This window comes from Poecilia reticulata, linkage group LG13, assembly GCF_000633615.1.
Source record: "Poecilia reticulata strain Guanapo linkage group LG13, Guppy_female_1.0+MT, whole genome shotgun sequence".
NCBI lineage: Eukaryota > Metazoa > Chordata > Actinopteri > Cyprinodontiformes > Poeciliidae > Poecilia > Poecilia reticulata.
In genome coordinates, this window is record NC_024343.1 from 12,916,719 (window position 1) to 12,932,300 (window position 15,582).

General features: G+C 37.6%; 1 protein-coding gene across 1 annotated transcript in view; it reads left to right on the plus strand.

The window, feature by feature from the left end:
* dync2h1 (dynein cytoplasmic 2 heavy chain 1) overlaps positions 1 to 15,582 on the plus strand; it is a 106,179-nt gene that overhangs the window by 33,499 nt on the left and 57,098 nt on the right. The window contains exons 53-71 of the mRNA XM_008425872.2: positions 125 to 249; positions 495 to 743; positions 1,029 to 1,137; positions 1,637 to 1,750; positions 2,190 to 2,332; positions 3,022 to 3,100; positions 3,552 to 3,715; positions 4,338 to 4,475; positions 6,371 to 6,484; positions 6,596 to 6,756; positions 6,838 to 6,961; positions 7,119 to 7,240; positions 7,471 to 7,557; positions 8,756 to 8,882; positions 9,595 to 9,736; positions 11,015 to 11,124; positions 11,609 to 11,629; positions 12,390 to 12,488; positions 12,914 to 13,037. Coding sequence (XP_008424094.1) covers positions 125 to 249; positions 495 to 743; positions 1,029 to 1,137; positions 1,637 to 1,750; positions 2,190 to 2,332; positions 3,022 to 3,100; positions 3,552 to 3,715; positions 4,338 to 4,475; positions 6,371 to 6,484; positions 6,596 to 6,756; positions 6,838 to 6,961; positions 7,119 to 7,240; positions 7,471 to 7,557; positions 8,756 to 8,882; positions 9,595 to 9,736; positions 11,015 to 11,124; positions 11,609 to 11,629; positions 12,390 to 12,488; positions 12,914 to 13,037 — 2,352 coding nt within the window. The remainder of the gene's footprint in view (positions 1 to 124; positions 250 to 494; positions 744 to 1,028; positions 1,138 to 1,636; positions 1,751 to 2,189; positions 2,333 to 3,021; positions 3,101 to 3,551; positions 3,716 to 4,337; positions 4,476 to 6,370; positions 6,485 to 6,595; positions 6,757 to 6,837; positions 6,962 to 7,118; positions 7,241 to 7,470; positions 7,558 to 8,755; positions 8,883 to 9,594; positions 9,737 to 11,014; positions 11,125 to 11,608; positions 11,630 to 12,389; positions 12,489 to 12,913; positions 13,038 to 15,582) is intronic.

Genomic DNA, 15,582 nt, shown 5'->3' on the forward strand with positions numbered 1-15,582 from the left:
TTTATGCGGTATAGCTCTTCAAAAACAGTGTGAATGCGTAATATAAATTGTGCTTACACCATTTCAGTAGCACATGTGTAGTTATGTTATTAATTGTTTGGACTATTTCTTTCCCTTTCTGAAGATGGTTTCTACGTGACGTGGGGCTCCTCTGAAGGGCCTGTCATGGCTCCAGGCCAGGCTCTGCCTCCTCACGGAAAACAGCTTGGTTGTCTGGGTTCTGCTGATTTGAAACAGGTTATACTGAAGGTATAAAAAGAAAAAACAAAATAAGAAAGAAATTACATATTTTCTGTATCGGCTTCGACTGTTGCATAAATATGGATTTACATACACAATTACTCACATTTTTACACCTCAATTATAAACACTGTTGTTATGTGCTGCCACTCTACTCTTGTGGGTTACACGCTTGTTTTTTTGTCGTTTTCTTTGTTGTTCATCACATTTTTTAAATTCATTTAAATTCTGGTTCGTGCTTTCTCTTCTAACAGGGAGTTACACTGTACAGTCGAGACAACAAAGAGCTCGACCTTCTACTGTTCTGGGAAGTGTGTGACTTTGTGTCCAGAGTGGATCGGGTCCTGAGTCGACCTGGTGGCTCTCTGCTTCTGGCAGGAAGGAGCGGAGTGGGCCGGCACACCGCCACGTGCCTGGTGTCACACATGCTCGGATACACGATGTTCACACCTAAAATCTCACGCGGATATACCCTTAAAAATTTCAGCAACGATCTTAAGATGGTGAGAAAGGCCTAGTTACCTTTGCCTGCTTCATATGAATGCCAAACAATTGCAGAGATTTTTACAGGATGCTCGTAGAGTTTCTCACAAAATAGCTACAAATGGCCTGTGGTTCATTTAAAACTTTTTTTTTTGTCTTAGTAATTAACCGCAACTGTTTAAGCATAAAGAAAAGAAAGTTATTATTAAACAAAAAAGATTTTGTCTGCATGTCTCTGCTGTATTTATACTGACCTTTTTTTATGTATCAGGTATAACAAATATGTTTGTGTACTTGACACTTAGGTGATGCAAATGGCCGGTCTGGACGGTCAGCAGGTGGTTCTCCTGTTGGAGGATTATCAGTTTGTCCATCCAGCTTTTTTAGAGATGGTAAACAGTCTGCTGTCTTCAGGTTTGTATTACATAATCTGCTTCATCCTTCCATCATTGTGACTCCAAGTACCAAAACAATTATATAGTTTTGTTTTTTTTTTCTGAAAATGCTATTTGTGGCATCTAAGGAACTTTAGATGCTTTTTATTAAAGATTAAAAACAAATCTTAAAAATGGTTATGGCAACACATTTAAAAAGCTGAGAAAAAGGGGAGAAACTTTACAGAAAAGTGAAGAATTTTAATAACACTGCAAAGGCTTGTACATTTATTCCATTGTTTGATGTGCGATGAAAAGTGATGCAAAAGAAACATCTATGAAAATGTGGGATTCGTGTTTAAACTCTAACCACTGCTGAAACACTACATCATATTGGTTTCCTTGGATTCACAATTTTAAGCTTGTATCAAAAACACCTGGCAAAGTTAAGTCAGGTAAAGTCACGTACTTTGGCATTAAAAGTGTACAGCAACCCTTGTTCTGCTCTTTTTATCCAAAACAAACTGTTCTGCATTTAGGTGAGGTTCCAGGTCTGTATACCCCAGAGGAACTGGAGCCTTTGCTTTCATCACTCAAGGATGCAGCGTCCCAGGATGGCTTCACCAGACCACTCTACGACTATTTTTCCCACAGTGAGTGCAGGATAATGATTATAATAGAATTCCATATATGCCCATTTTTTTATTTTTTTTTATTTCAGTATGTGCTCATCTGTAAAGTACAGACTGCACACTCAACCTCCTTTCTCTGCCAATCTTTGTTACATGTGATATTTCCTATCACAACTTGTTCTAGCCTTTGATTTTATCTGACTCTGGTCTTCTGTATCCCCGCTGTGCAGTGGTGTGTGCTGTAGATACAGTGCCGTGCCACCGAGGCTGAGGTTACTGTGAGAGAATCAAATCAATAGCTCTATTATTGTCACAGTTAATCCCCTAAAATGCTCCCTGCTCAATTTCACTTTCCACCTCTGCTGCAGCAATATATACTGGAAAAAATTATCTTAGACACAACGCTAGTTTCTGTCTGTGTACCCTTTGCGATACAACATCCAATATTCATGTTATTCAGGAATTCAACAGAACCTCCACATTGTCCTGATCATGGACTGCTCCAATTCTAACTTCACAATCAACTGTGAAAGTAATCCAGCTTTCTACCGCAAGTGCTCCGTCCAGTGGATGGAAGGATGGTCAGAGAGCAGCATGAAGAAGGTCAGTGCAGGACAACCAATTAATGCTGCTGAGTTTTTCTGCATTTTTATAATTGATTTCAAACTATAAATTTTAAAAAAGCAATGCACAAACAAAATGTATTTGTTTGCTTGATACAAGATTTATATATCAGATACAACAGATATTTAAATGAAAGTAATTTCCCAAACCAGAAGCCGGATCCAGTTTCTCAAACATCCCTTATTAGGAGGTGCTCTGATGGAGAGGTTCATTCTGGGGAAATGTAATTTCAATAGACATTAAAACAACATCTTTAAAACACTGCAGTAAAGATTAGGTACAGAAAAAATGTCTTATGGACAAATTATTGGACAAAACATAGTCTGACTTTATAAATACACCTATAGATCTTCTCTCCTAATGAGCGAAGATTACCTTTAAATGAACCAAGTAGTAGAGCTACTCCTGACATTAGCAGTGCTTTGTCAGACTTCCTCTCCCATAGGCAGCGCTTGTGGATGAGGGTTTTGTGTTTTTACTGTTTGCTTTTTGTCTTCTCAGAAATTATCCACATTCTTGCTCAGTATGATGAATCTAGTCAGTGACTAAATACATAAAAAGATATTGTTTTAAATTCACATAAAACTAACGTGTTTTATCTGTGACTCCAAAGGAACAGATTCATCATTGCTTTCTATGAAAATCTAACATTCCCTATTTTGGATTAGATTCCAGAGTTAGTGCTGGCGAAAACAGAGCAAGGAGATGAGAATGAAAAAAAGAAGGCAACCAAAAGGAAAAGCTCAGGTAGGAGGGGATGGACAAAAGTACAAAAATAATATTTTCTATTTGTGTGTGTGTATTAATGAATTATTTTTGGGCTGTTGTGTCATTTCCTTTTATAAGTTCATTAATGCATGTGCGTTAATTTTTAAGAAATGTATCTGACATGTCCTAGATATATTGCTCACTGTGTTAATGATCCAAAAACAAATTTGTGTTTTTCAGATTACAGTGATTGTAACAGCTGCATCCACACGTGCAATAAAAAGAAGATTACCAAACATATGTCTTGCTAGATATTATTTTTCTATGTTTCGTTTATTTATTATTTTGCTCTCATTTAACTAAATCACTCTTGAAAATTACCCAGATGTCCGATTGAGTCCAAGTCAAGACTGATGCATAAGTATCAATTAAAAACAAATTCTGATAAGAAGTTTGTGATTAAAACCATTTTTTTATCCTTGAATATCAGCAGGGTCAGAACAAGGAGACCTGGGTCGTTTGTTCCTGATGGTCCATGAATCATGCAAAGAAAACGGTGCGACGCCAAGCCAGTACATGGCCTTCCTGCATGTGTACACGACACTACACAGCCGGAAGCAAAACCAGCTTACGACGAGGCAGCAGCATCTACAGGTAAGTGTCAGCCACGCGTCATGCACCAAATGGTTTTCCCATCTTTACATCTATTTCTTTAAGAAATATTTTTTCTGCTGTTATCTACTTTCTTGGGAGTTTTGCCTTCTAAAAGTATTCATACACCTATACGTTAAGATATTTTTGTATCACAATATTTCACATTTTAAACACATACTTCAATATTTTTATTGGGATTTGATGTAATATATGGAAACAAAATGCTGAATATATGTACAGTGCAGTTAAAGGCGATGAAACCGAAAAGCTTGTTTGTAGGTATTCAACCACCTGAAGTATTACTTTGTAGAACCGCCAGCTTTTTAGATTTGTTCTGAAAAATAATGATGTTCAAAACAGTTAAAGTAACAAAATGCTGTTTTGATCAAATGGAGAGTATCTTCCCTAGTAGATGATTAAAACAGATTAATGCAATGTTTTCTTAATTTGCTAGAGGATTTGGGATCATGTCATTTTTGCACGATTAGATTAGTCTTTTTGTTAAAGCATCGGTCTTAAACGTTTACAAGTGAGTGTTTTAGTAAGACGCCACATGTTCCCGATTTGCATAAATCCTGATTGTGTCTCATCTATCACGTCTTAAGTTGGCTTGTGTCTTCAGGCAGGTGTGTCCAAGCTGAATGAGGCCAAAGCATTGGTTGATGATTTAAAGAGGCGGGCTGCCGAGCAGAGCGAGCTGCTGAAAACCAAACAACAGGAGGCAGATGCTGCCCTGCAGGAAATCACCTCCTCCATGCAGGTGTGTTTGTGTCTGTGTTGCTTTCTGTGTACATGTATGTTTGTGGCAATCATTGTTAAGCTGGGCAGTTCTCCTCCAGGCTTTCATGTCTTTTGCAACCCACCTCTTCTCATAATGCACCAAACTTTTCTTGGATTTCCCCTGGCTGTGCCTTCCTGTAGTGAAAACTTTTTTTTTATTTACCTTATGAGCATATATGTGCACTTGTTTGTTTTGTTTCTTCCCATCTCTTGATACTTGTTTCCATTTTGGTTTCCGGGTTGTGTCTTGAGGACAGACGGCTGAATGAAAGGACTGATAAAAAGGAAGCTGAAGTTCTTCAGTATTCACTCTGTGGGGAATGTGCATTTTCATTTTGATGGAGTAAGGAGGGAGAAAAGTGAAAAAGTAAAACAACAAATGTCAGTGGAAGCAGTTTGCAGAGAGATAATTAACCACTAGACTCGTCCCCTTGGACTGTAGCAGCGAGGCTGCCTGTGGAGAGCAAGACAGCAGGAGAGAAAAAAAACGAGCTGAGACAACAAGAGGAAAGCTGGAAACACACATCTATTGAGGCTTAATCATAATGGGAACATTCAATCCAGCTTGTGTTAAAAGTAGTATATTAGTCACCTTTTGACTTTGGAAGAGTTCAATAAATTAAGAGTTTTGCATTGGATCAACTGTGGCTGGACGATAAGGCTGAAAAGTGTATCACGATATAAGCATTTCATATCAGTCGATATCGATAATTATTGATAAATTTTTTTGGTTGTAAATATCTGAAATGCTGCAAAACATCCTTTTCTGTTTTATCCACAGTTTTTACTCTACGCCGTTGTTTATTTTAAGCAGGTATGAGGCACAGTGGCAAAACCTTAAACTGTTGTTGCGCAAGTTACACAATAAGTTGTTGCTAGGGAACCAAAGAGTGAGTGAATTAGTTGATGCCAGTCGCCATGCTTAGCTGGCCGTAAGAGGTTGAGTGGCTAATTCTCGTCCAGTCCAGACATATGTCATTATTAATAGATCGCAAAAAAATAAATTTCCCTTTCCATCCTGAATTGCAATTTCTGTCTTTGGTAATCCCAAAACTGGATCCACGAGAAAAGCTTGTATAAATTAAAATAGAAATTTTCCATTCACTCAACACTCAGCATGACATCTAAATTTTGGGCATTTTCAGATGCATGTGAAGTTTTTTCCCCTGAATTTTCAAGTTGAGCATTTTTCTGTACATGCCAGCCAATTTCTTTTTTGCATGACAATCACAGTTGAGGTCAGATGAGTGCTTTGATGCAGTGGGGTTTTCTAACACAACACTGATCCCAAACATATATGGAAACTGGTTTTAGGAATGGATAGAGGAAGCATCTGGAATGGCCTTCCAAATGCCTTGATGTGAAACCCATTAAAATGTAGTGTTTTATGCTTAAAAGTTTTCTGTGTTCCATGAGAACCAACTATTTTAATTTTAATTAGAGCAATTCTGCCAAGAAGAGTGGTTAATAAGATGGGATTATCCCAGAAACTTTTTTGCTTCAGATTGTGAATTTGAGGTGCATCTCAAGGGACTGTTAATCTGATATTAGTTAATCTAACATTAGTGTGATTTTGATATATTTCTTATTTTATATTAGCAAAAAGCATAATAAATTCAAACTTGAGCACTCAATTTTTGATTTTGTTATTCATTCAACAAAAAAAAAAATAATAATAAGCCTTTGCTGAATGACTGTAAACCTTCACAAGAACTGCATCAGTAATGAGTTGAATATCAAAACATTAAATATCCCCTTTTTTTCTCAAGCACTTTGCTATTTTGGAGTTTGTTTGTTTCGTACTCTACTTTAGGTCATCAAAATGTATCATTTTAATTTAGAGCAAGTTCTTTTTTTTTTTTTTTAACAATCCAGAATGCCAGTGACCAGAAGACAGAAATGGAAAAAATCAAAGAGAAAATGGCTCAGGAAATGTCCAAGATTGAAGAGAGAAAAGCCAAAATAGATGATGAGTTGAAGGAAGTGCAAGTAAGTTCTTGGCTTCACTGCCTTGCCCATTACTAGAAAAGCATGCCGTACATTTTCAATGCTAGCAGTCTCATTTGCATTATCGCTCACTTAACCATGCTGCCCCTGCAGCCTTTGGTAGATGAAGCCAAGCGTGCAGTTGGAAACATCAAGCCTGAAGCTCTGTCTGAGATCCGCTCCCTCCGCATGCCCCCCGATGTCATCAGAGACATCCTTGAGGGAGTGCTGAGACTTATGGGCGTCTTTGACACCACCTGGGTCAGCATGAAAAGGTAACTTTTCAACTCCTTACCGACTTATCTCACACCAGAGCTCTCTCTCTTGCTTCTCTTTAACTCTGTTGTTTTCTGCAGTTTTCTGGCTAAGCGTGGTGTGAGGGAGGATATTGCTACGTTTGATGCTCGAAACATCACCCCAGAGATCCGCCAGAGTGTGGAAGAGCTCCTCAACAGGAACAAGGCTTCTTTCGACCCTAAGGTCAGACAGCCGTGGTTGCAGCCGAATGAGATATAAATGTGTTTTTTGGTAGATGTTAGTATTCTCTTGATGCTGTTCTGTTTCTGGGGCGTGGAGGTGACACTGTGACTGCTGTGTTTGAGTTGTTTCTGACAGTAGGCGCTGTTTTTGCTCTCAGAATGCAAAGCGTGCGAGTGCAGCAGCTGCTCCTCTGGCCGCCTGGGTCAAAGCAAACGTCCAATACTCCTTTGTACTGGAGAGAATCGAGCCATTGGAAAGAGAACAAGCTGGACTTCTGGAGTAGGAGACAAACACACCTCAGAAAAACACCTGATACAATTTTAATGTTCTATGGAAGCACACCATTTTGTATAAATGGATTTTTATAAATTATCTATTCACGTGAAAGTGTGAACAGCACCTGGTTGAAAATATTATATTCTACACTTAAAGAATGCGTACCCTCTGTCAATCCTAAGACAAACAAATGTATGAGAAACTATTTTATGTGTGTTTGTCTGTCTGAACAGAAACCTTAAAAAGACTGAAAGTAGGAAGAATAACCTCGAGGACCAGCTCAACAATGTTGGAGCTAAAGTCAACAAGTTGAAAGAGAAGTATGCCCTCTCTTGTCTTCCATCCATTTTTATTATCTGTTAATTCTTTTATTTTTGTTTATCCTCCTTGAGAAAATCTTGTGGGACTTATGGTTACTTATTTTGACTCAGTAGTCTGAATCTAGCCAAAGGTTTCTTGTTTTTAGTACAGAACTTATATATATATATATATATATATATGTGTGTGTGTGTATATATAATTTTTTTTATGTGTGTATGTGTGTAATTCTTTTATGTGTGTATGTTTTTTTTACTGCTGTGGGCAGTGAGCCAAATTATTGATATCAATAACTTAGTGAAAAACGATTTGTCTTGAAGTGCAGGTAGTCCTGTCAAGTATACACCCTACGTCTCTTTGAATCCATGTTGCTTTGAGTCTTACAAAACAAGTTAAGCTGGTGAAATTACATTAGCCCTTCCTTGGAAAAGACAATGTTTGTTTGAAATTCAGATAAAACCCTCTCTATCAATGCTCTATTCTTGCATACACCTGTCACTGTTAGTACCACAGATAATACATTTTGTTGAGAAAAGCGTTTTTTTACACCAGATTGTCTTTTATCAATTTCTGTTTTTCATAAAAGCAGTCTTGTACATAAATACGTCTAGTCCCAGAGCGCATCCTCTGGTTTTCTGTTGGATTTAATCTGTCCTTCTTTAGCCTCATGTCATATAGTTTCATGTTACATGATAATATTTTTTCCAGGTTCATCAAACGTGTTAGTTATGGATCAGGGTGGAAAAGCATTTTTTTCTGTCATGTTTCTGAGATTTGTCCATATTAACCCTCTGCTCTTAGACCTATTTTTTGTTCTTATTTTCTTGTGTTTCATAATTATCAACGGTTTAGTCGTCTAATCGGTAAAATACAAAATGTCTAAACGTTCCAGTGCAAGCCACTAGATATTTTAACACTCTCAGCCTTTGCTAATTAATAAGACCAGATAATCCTCCCGAATATTGTCACATAATTTGAATGAGTCTCAATTTCTGAGACGATCTCTATGTTTGTTTTCTAAATAAAAAATGGTCAGTATACAATCTGAAAATAACTTTGCTTTTAACATTGTTCAAGCAAATTAAATAATAAGCAAATAATGCATAAAACTACTAAGATGATTCAACTCTAAACTTATTGTTTTAGCCACAAAAATCCTTCCTTACATCTCTTCTCCTGAACACAATCTTCACTCCTCAGGTTTCAGCGTCACACTGCCGAGGCTGCAAAGCTGGAGGCTGAGGTGACTAAAGCTCAGGACACGATCACTGCAGCCCAGCAGCTCATATCGCAGCTGGACGGAGAACACACACGTTGGAATGCACAGGTAGCTTGATGCATGGGTGTGCTGACATGCGCACTGCTGTGGTGGGGGGTTTACAAACGTACTGCAAAAGGGGCTCGTTTACAATGTAAGAAGCAACAGGAGCCGTCAGTGTGAGTGTGCGTGAGAGAGAGAGACATAGAGGAATGGATCCCGCTGCCTTGGGTCCCCTCTGGCTGTTTTTACTCCTCTCCACAGCATCTGTCTGCGCCTTAATTAAAACACTCAATCTCAGGCTGACACACTCACTCACTCACACACGCACGCACACACTCCCACACTCTCATGGCCTTTTTCAAGGCAGCAACTTGACTCTCTGAGCACGTATTTCTATACAGTCTCACTTAAACATATGCACGTTGGCACTTTTTTTTGCACACTCATCATTAACTGTGCATTGCTATATGTTAATTTGTTTAAGCTATTTAACTTTTTTCCAAAGAAAGGAGACCTGTACTCAATTAGCCTAATTTTATCCTCCGTTATCATTTGACGTACCACCAAAGTACTTTAAAGGAATCTTGATCAAACCAGAAGTGTGTTGCTGTCATTTAGCCGTCCTGCTTGGCTCGTTCTCTTCTTTCATTCTCACCTTTCTCTACAATCTTTCCTCTGATTTCTCTCAAATCCCACTTGTGCCCTGTGTTTCATACTTTATTAACCTGCTCCTCCGTCTGCTCAGCAATCTTCTCTGTCTTGTTCGTTTTTGTTTCAGATGTCTGAGATACAGAATGAGTTGGACACACTTCCTCTCAGGGCTCTGCTTGCTGCAGCCTTCATCACCTACCTGTCTGCCGCTTCTGAAGATCGAAGGAGACACTGCCTGGATACGTGGATGGCTCAATCTGGATTACAGAGTAAAATACAGAAATTGTGCCTTTAGCATACTGTGACCACCATATGTATGAGTCGTGTGCTTACAATTCGCACAAACACTCCTCCACCCACACATGGCCCAATGCCCTGTGTTGATACATATTGTGAAAGTACTTACTATGCCTTCACTTGTTAGGAATAATTTAGGAAAAAATAACCTTTTTTATTTGTCAAATTTGAATGATTTTGGTTATTTTTTTAAAAGTTGCCTTCTTATTCTGTTTTATAACTGCTGTCTGATCTACTTACACGAGACACTCATTCAAGCATTCGCACATCCTTTTGTTTTATAATTAATTGCTAGTTAGTACCCAAGACTAATTATACTCATAGCTGAAGCACTTCTGTAAAATATCGGGACCGCAGTGACTGTAAATGAACGTTGACAATAACAGTAGAGTGTCTTACTAGTTTGAATTGATTAATGTTCATTCTGTTTTGTGTAAAAAAACAAAACAAATATACCACGTGGGGTTGAAAAATAGGTTAACACTTTTGAAAGAATGGATGAAGAGAATGAGGAGAGAATAATTCACACGTTGCTAAAAATGTTTATTGATATGTCCATTTATGAATTAATTATTTTTCCTTTGCTTTCTGGGTGAAAAACAAACTAAGGTAATCTAAGAAATAATACTAAACAGGGTGTGTTATGCAAAATATGACATTTGTGAGCTTAATATAGTTTCATAATGTTACTACCTCATCAAAAACACACATGGAGTGTTACTTTGATTCTTTCCTGCATGTGTGAGAAATCCTTGAATCTCCACTGGGTGCCTAAATGTGTGCTCATACAATGCAAAGCCTATTTACCCAAACCCTCTGCATTGGAGCTGCAGTCCCCAGCTGAGCATCCCTCCCCTGAGCCTCCCCCACTCAGTGCCACCAGACTAGCACTTAGCAAACACCTGGTGGAACTGCAGGTCTGCTGAGCTTCTCATGCAAACTACAACACCCCTTAGAATGACTGTGAACAGAATCAGTGGAGGAGCATTATTGAAATGACCTGCTGAAGGGGGGAGTGTTGGGAAGGGTAGGAGGTTCTTAAAGAGACAGAGGCTAATTTTAAGGCATTTGGTATGGCTGTGATGTGGAGTCAGTTTTTTTTTTTAAGATCTACTGGTCTGTGCTATAAAATAGCACTGTGCGCCAAGAAAATGCTTAATAACGCCCTGTTATAACAACAATAGCATTGAGGTTTAAACAGAACCAAAACACGCAAGCTAGAGCTGACGATCTCTATTTGTATCTATCAGAGTTTGACTTGCGATCGTTCCTGTGCTCGGAGAGTGAACAGTTGATATGGAAGAGTCAAGGACTGCCATCAGATGACCTCTCCATGGAGAATGCACTGGTTATTCTACAGGTAAGACAAATACGCCACCATGTTCTATGGGCTTTTGGTTTAATAAAATAAAATGTGCATGTTTATGTCTCAAACATCAACAACAGTTATAAACCAGGTTGTCTCTGAATGGTTATTTGTTTTTTGTGAAGTCACAGTAATATGGGGGTATCATTGGAAAATAAGTAAATCTAAGAATTAAGCATAAATAAAAATGTAAAGTTGTGTCACAGTCAAGCTTCTATTGCACATATAAACTAGAACTACAATTATGCTCATGACAAGTTGGATTTGTTCCCTCAATCAAAGAGGGAACCAATAACGGACTTGTGATTTTAGTGTTGCGAAATATTTAGATGTATCTATAAACATATTAAAACAGAAACTGAAGAACTTAACAGTGTTTGTACTCATTGAAAAAGGAATGCTTTCATCATTGCCTTTCACCTGTCCTCCATTTGCATGTATTTATTTTGTGTGTTGTTTCTGCCATTGCTGCCTTCAGATTAATACTCTCAAGTTACAGGTAAGATGTTGTCCCCTCATCCACCCCCATTTGTCCACATCTAGTTTCTCTTTTTTCTGTCATGTTTTTGTCACCATTAGAAACAAGTCTTTTTTGCTCTTTATGAGGCGTAATATTGTTAGTAATGTAAGAAAAGGAGGAAACGTTTGTTTCATTTAACATAAATCTCAGCTGATGTAAATTTCCCCATTAATGATGATATTTATTGACATTTCGGGGACACTTGATGGTTTTCTTCATTGCAGTGACTGAATCTCCTGATTGAGTCTGTTTAGGTACTCAGAGCTGAAAGCACTAGAGTTTTATTTTCAGTTTCTTCAAAGTTATTAATTTTTTTTTTTTTTTGAGTATAATCATCTGCTATCAAATCCGTATTAGCAGCACTGTTTTGTCAAAAAATGTTATGCATATGAAGGTTATAAAAGTGTGGCTATATTTAATTTGTCTTTAGTTTATAAGACTTAAAAATGTTGTATTGCGTCAAATTTTTTTCTTTTTTTCTCACCTTTTTATTTATTTATTTCAGAAAAAGAAAATAGACAGCTAGTGTCCAGAACAGATGTTAAAACTGAGACATAAAACTGCAGAAATGACAAAAAGAGAACATTAACCTTCTTTGACTTGATGATTGTGATGCCATTCAAATAGGATGGCAGCACTGTAACTGTAACATTATTCATGAATTCACAATTACATAACCCTTTTCCAAATAAGTTAGTCTTATATTAAAACGTGGTGTTTTATGTTTTTCTCTTGTCAGAGTGTTGCTTGTCCATTCCTGATCGACCCATCGTCCAGAGCCACAGAGTGGTTACGCACACATCTTAAGGAACAGAGGCTTGAGGTTATTAACCAGCAGGTAAAAATTCACCAAGTGATCCAGTTAATCCTCTTTTTTTTGGGTCCCTCTGCCCCGTTATTTCATCTTTCCAGGTTAATCTACTCCACTAAGGCAATATTTAGGATATAAGTTGCTATAATTTATGTAACTTGAGGTATCAAACACTTTTGTTGCACACAACAAAAAAGAATAACTAAATAATTTTGAACTTTATTTCTTTTACTATTTGAAAATAAAAACAATTAGTGTTTTATTCAGATTTTTGAGTGGTAGAGCGTGCCCCTCATTGATAGCAGGTTTAGTTCTTGACGCAGCCGCCCTGAAGTCCTGGCTTTGATGCCTCTGCTGCATGTCTTCTCCCCTTCTCTCTGCCCATTTTCCCTCTGATAACGCTTAATAGAGGCCACTAGTTTTTTTTAATGTTTATGTGTCTGCCTTTCCAGGACAACAACTTCATGACATCAGTGGAGCTGGCAGTAAGATTTGGTAAAACACTTATCATCCAGGAGATGGATGGTGTTGAACCTGTGCTCTATCCGCTCTTGAGGAAAGACCTCATAGCTCAAGGTATTCACATCCACATACTGATGCGTTTCTACGATATCAGCTTCACAATCTTCCTGTAAGTCAGTAAATGCTACTTATGCAGGTTAAAAGTGCTTTAATCAATCAATCAATCAATCAATCAATCAATCAATCAATCAATCAATCAATCAATCAATCAATCAATCAATCAATCAAGTTTATTTGTATAGCAAATTTCAGCAACAAGGCAATTTAAAGGGTTCTACATCATGAAAACAAAAAATGAAAAATCATTACAACAGTCACCAATTGAGAAATCAGTGACACATATTACATTTTGTCAAGTGCCATCACCAAAATCATCAATACACATCATATATGTTGTTCAGTGTTACATGTACTATGGTTCAAAAGCAACAGGTGGGATTTTAGTCTTGATTTTTAAGAAAAGTTGCTTAACAATTCATATGAAAGGAGACATCAGGCAAACAATCGGAAGTCTGTAACTTTCTTTCTACTGATAAAACTTAGTAGTATTTATTTTAGTAACAGTATCTAAAACATGTATTGTTTATTTAGATGTTGTTACACAGATGCACGCATGGAGGTAAAAAAAAAAACAAATAATGAGGATCATTTTCAACAATTGATTTTTATTTATTTAATTTATAGAGACAGACTGGTTGTCAATTTTGGGTCAAATATAAAATTTGCTGTATGAAAGTGATGGGCTGTGTCCTTTAAGTGCCCACACAATGATTTTCCAAACAGCTACTTGTAATATGTGTAGTAAAATCTAACATCCCAAGAATAAACCTCTGCTGGCAGAAGTCTCTCTGGACATCAGATAAGACATCAATGTTCTTTGGAGTTCTTCCATTTTTTTATTTCTATAAAAAAAATCTATTATTATTACTATTTATTCATTTGCAGTTTCTCCTAAAAAGGTGTTTACTTGTATTTTAAGCAGATTGAGCAGAATGTTTGAGACATGTGAGAGCACTGGATGGAATTTAGTTCGCCAACTATAAAACACCTCTTGGTGGTTTGTAAAAAGAAAAAAAAGGGGACTGCTGCAGACAGCATTGCCCAAGTGTCATAGCTAAAATCGTTTGTTAAGACTCAATGAAATTTCCTGCAGAACTGCTGGATCACTCGCGACATCCACAAAAACATTATCGCCAGCTTGGCAGATTTATAAATTTAATCCCACCAGTTAAACTCCCTCCCGTACTTCCTCATGCAGCTGCTTTACAGCAGAAGGTTCAAAAAAATAATAACTCATCACCTGGCATTCTGGCACGCTACAGTAGTATACGTTTATTTACATAACTAATTAAAGCAATCCAAGCAGAATGTGGTATTTTACTCATTTTCCAGGAGGCAAATATCCATGGAAACCAATCAGTTAGGAAAAATCGAGCTGGAATATAAACAGATTTGCTCTAGTTCTGAAGTCAATATTCAAGATTTTAGCTTTTCCATCCACAGCTGGTATTCATTAGGGTTTGGAAGTCACCAAATTAAACTGTAGTTGAAAACATCCTTGAATGCATTAAAGCAACTTAAAATGCATGTCGAAATCTATCAAAAACCTGTTGTCTGTCAGAGTTTATTAATGGCTGCTGGTCAGCTCCGTTCTTGCTGCCTGGTGATGCAGATCCCTGCATTGGGTTTTGGGATTCTGCAGAACTCGACACTAATCTCGCCAGGGTGAGCAGTTTTAACACTGCTGGGGGCAAAAAATTATTATTGGACCCCAATATTGTTGACACGTGGAAAATAAAACTGAGGTTGGTTAAACTAATTAGTACTGAGTGAAGCCAATGGAAAATAAAGGAAAATCTGATATTTGGAAAAGCTCTAAAAAAAAATGTTTCCAACCAAACAAACTAAAGAGCCGGACTTGTGTGTTCTGATGTTCTGATGTGTGGGGCAAAGAGCTTTTACATAACAGACACAAATCCGGCACTTCAGGTGTGAGATGACACACCTCCTCCTTGCTCCCCAGTCAGAGAAAGCTGTTTTTCAGAGATAAAACTGCAGTTCTCAATACACACCTCAAGCATAGGACCATAGAGGAATGCTTAGAACTGTGCTGACAAGATGTTTGTCCTCATGATTTGGTTGCTCTGGATTGCTTTGCTGACATGCTTCAGCACGTCGTCAACACCGCTGCTAAACACGGCCGGTTAAATCTGAAAGACATTCTGCCTCATCCAATAACTGTACAAAGGCATGTTGGGAGAAAAGGAGCAGAGGTTTAGTTGTTTGTGGCAACATACACAACTAAACCTCTCAGTTTAAATTAGGATTTATGATTTAATATTGAGATTTTTGTTTACTATACAATTTTGAGTATTGTGCTCATGTTCATCTGAAATAAAACGTTCAGTGAATATATACATTTATTTAAATATGCACCCTATCAACTAATATGTCAGTGGGTGCAGGTGGTGCTGTATATAAATATACCTTTAGACTAAACCAGGGAGATAGGCACCAGCACCTCTCCAGACCTCACTAAGGGACAAGGGTGTAAAGAAAATGGACGGACGGACGGACTGACTAAACCAGCACATGACTT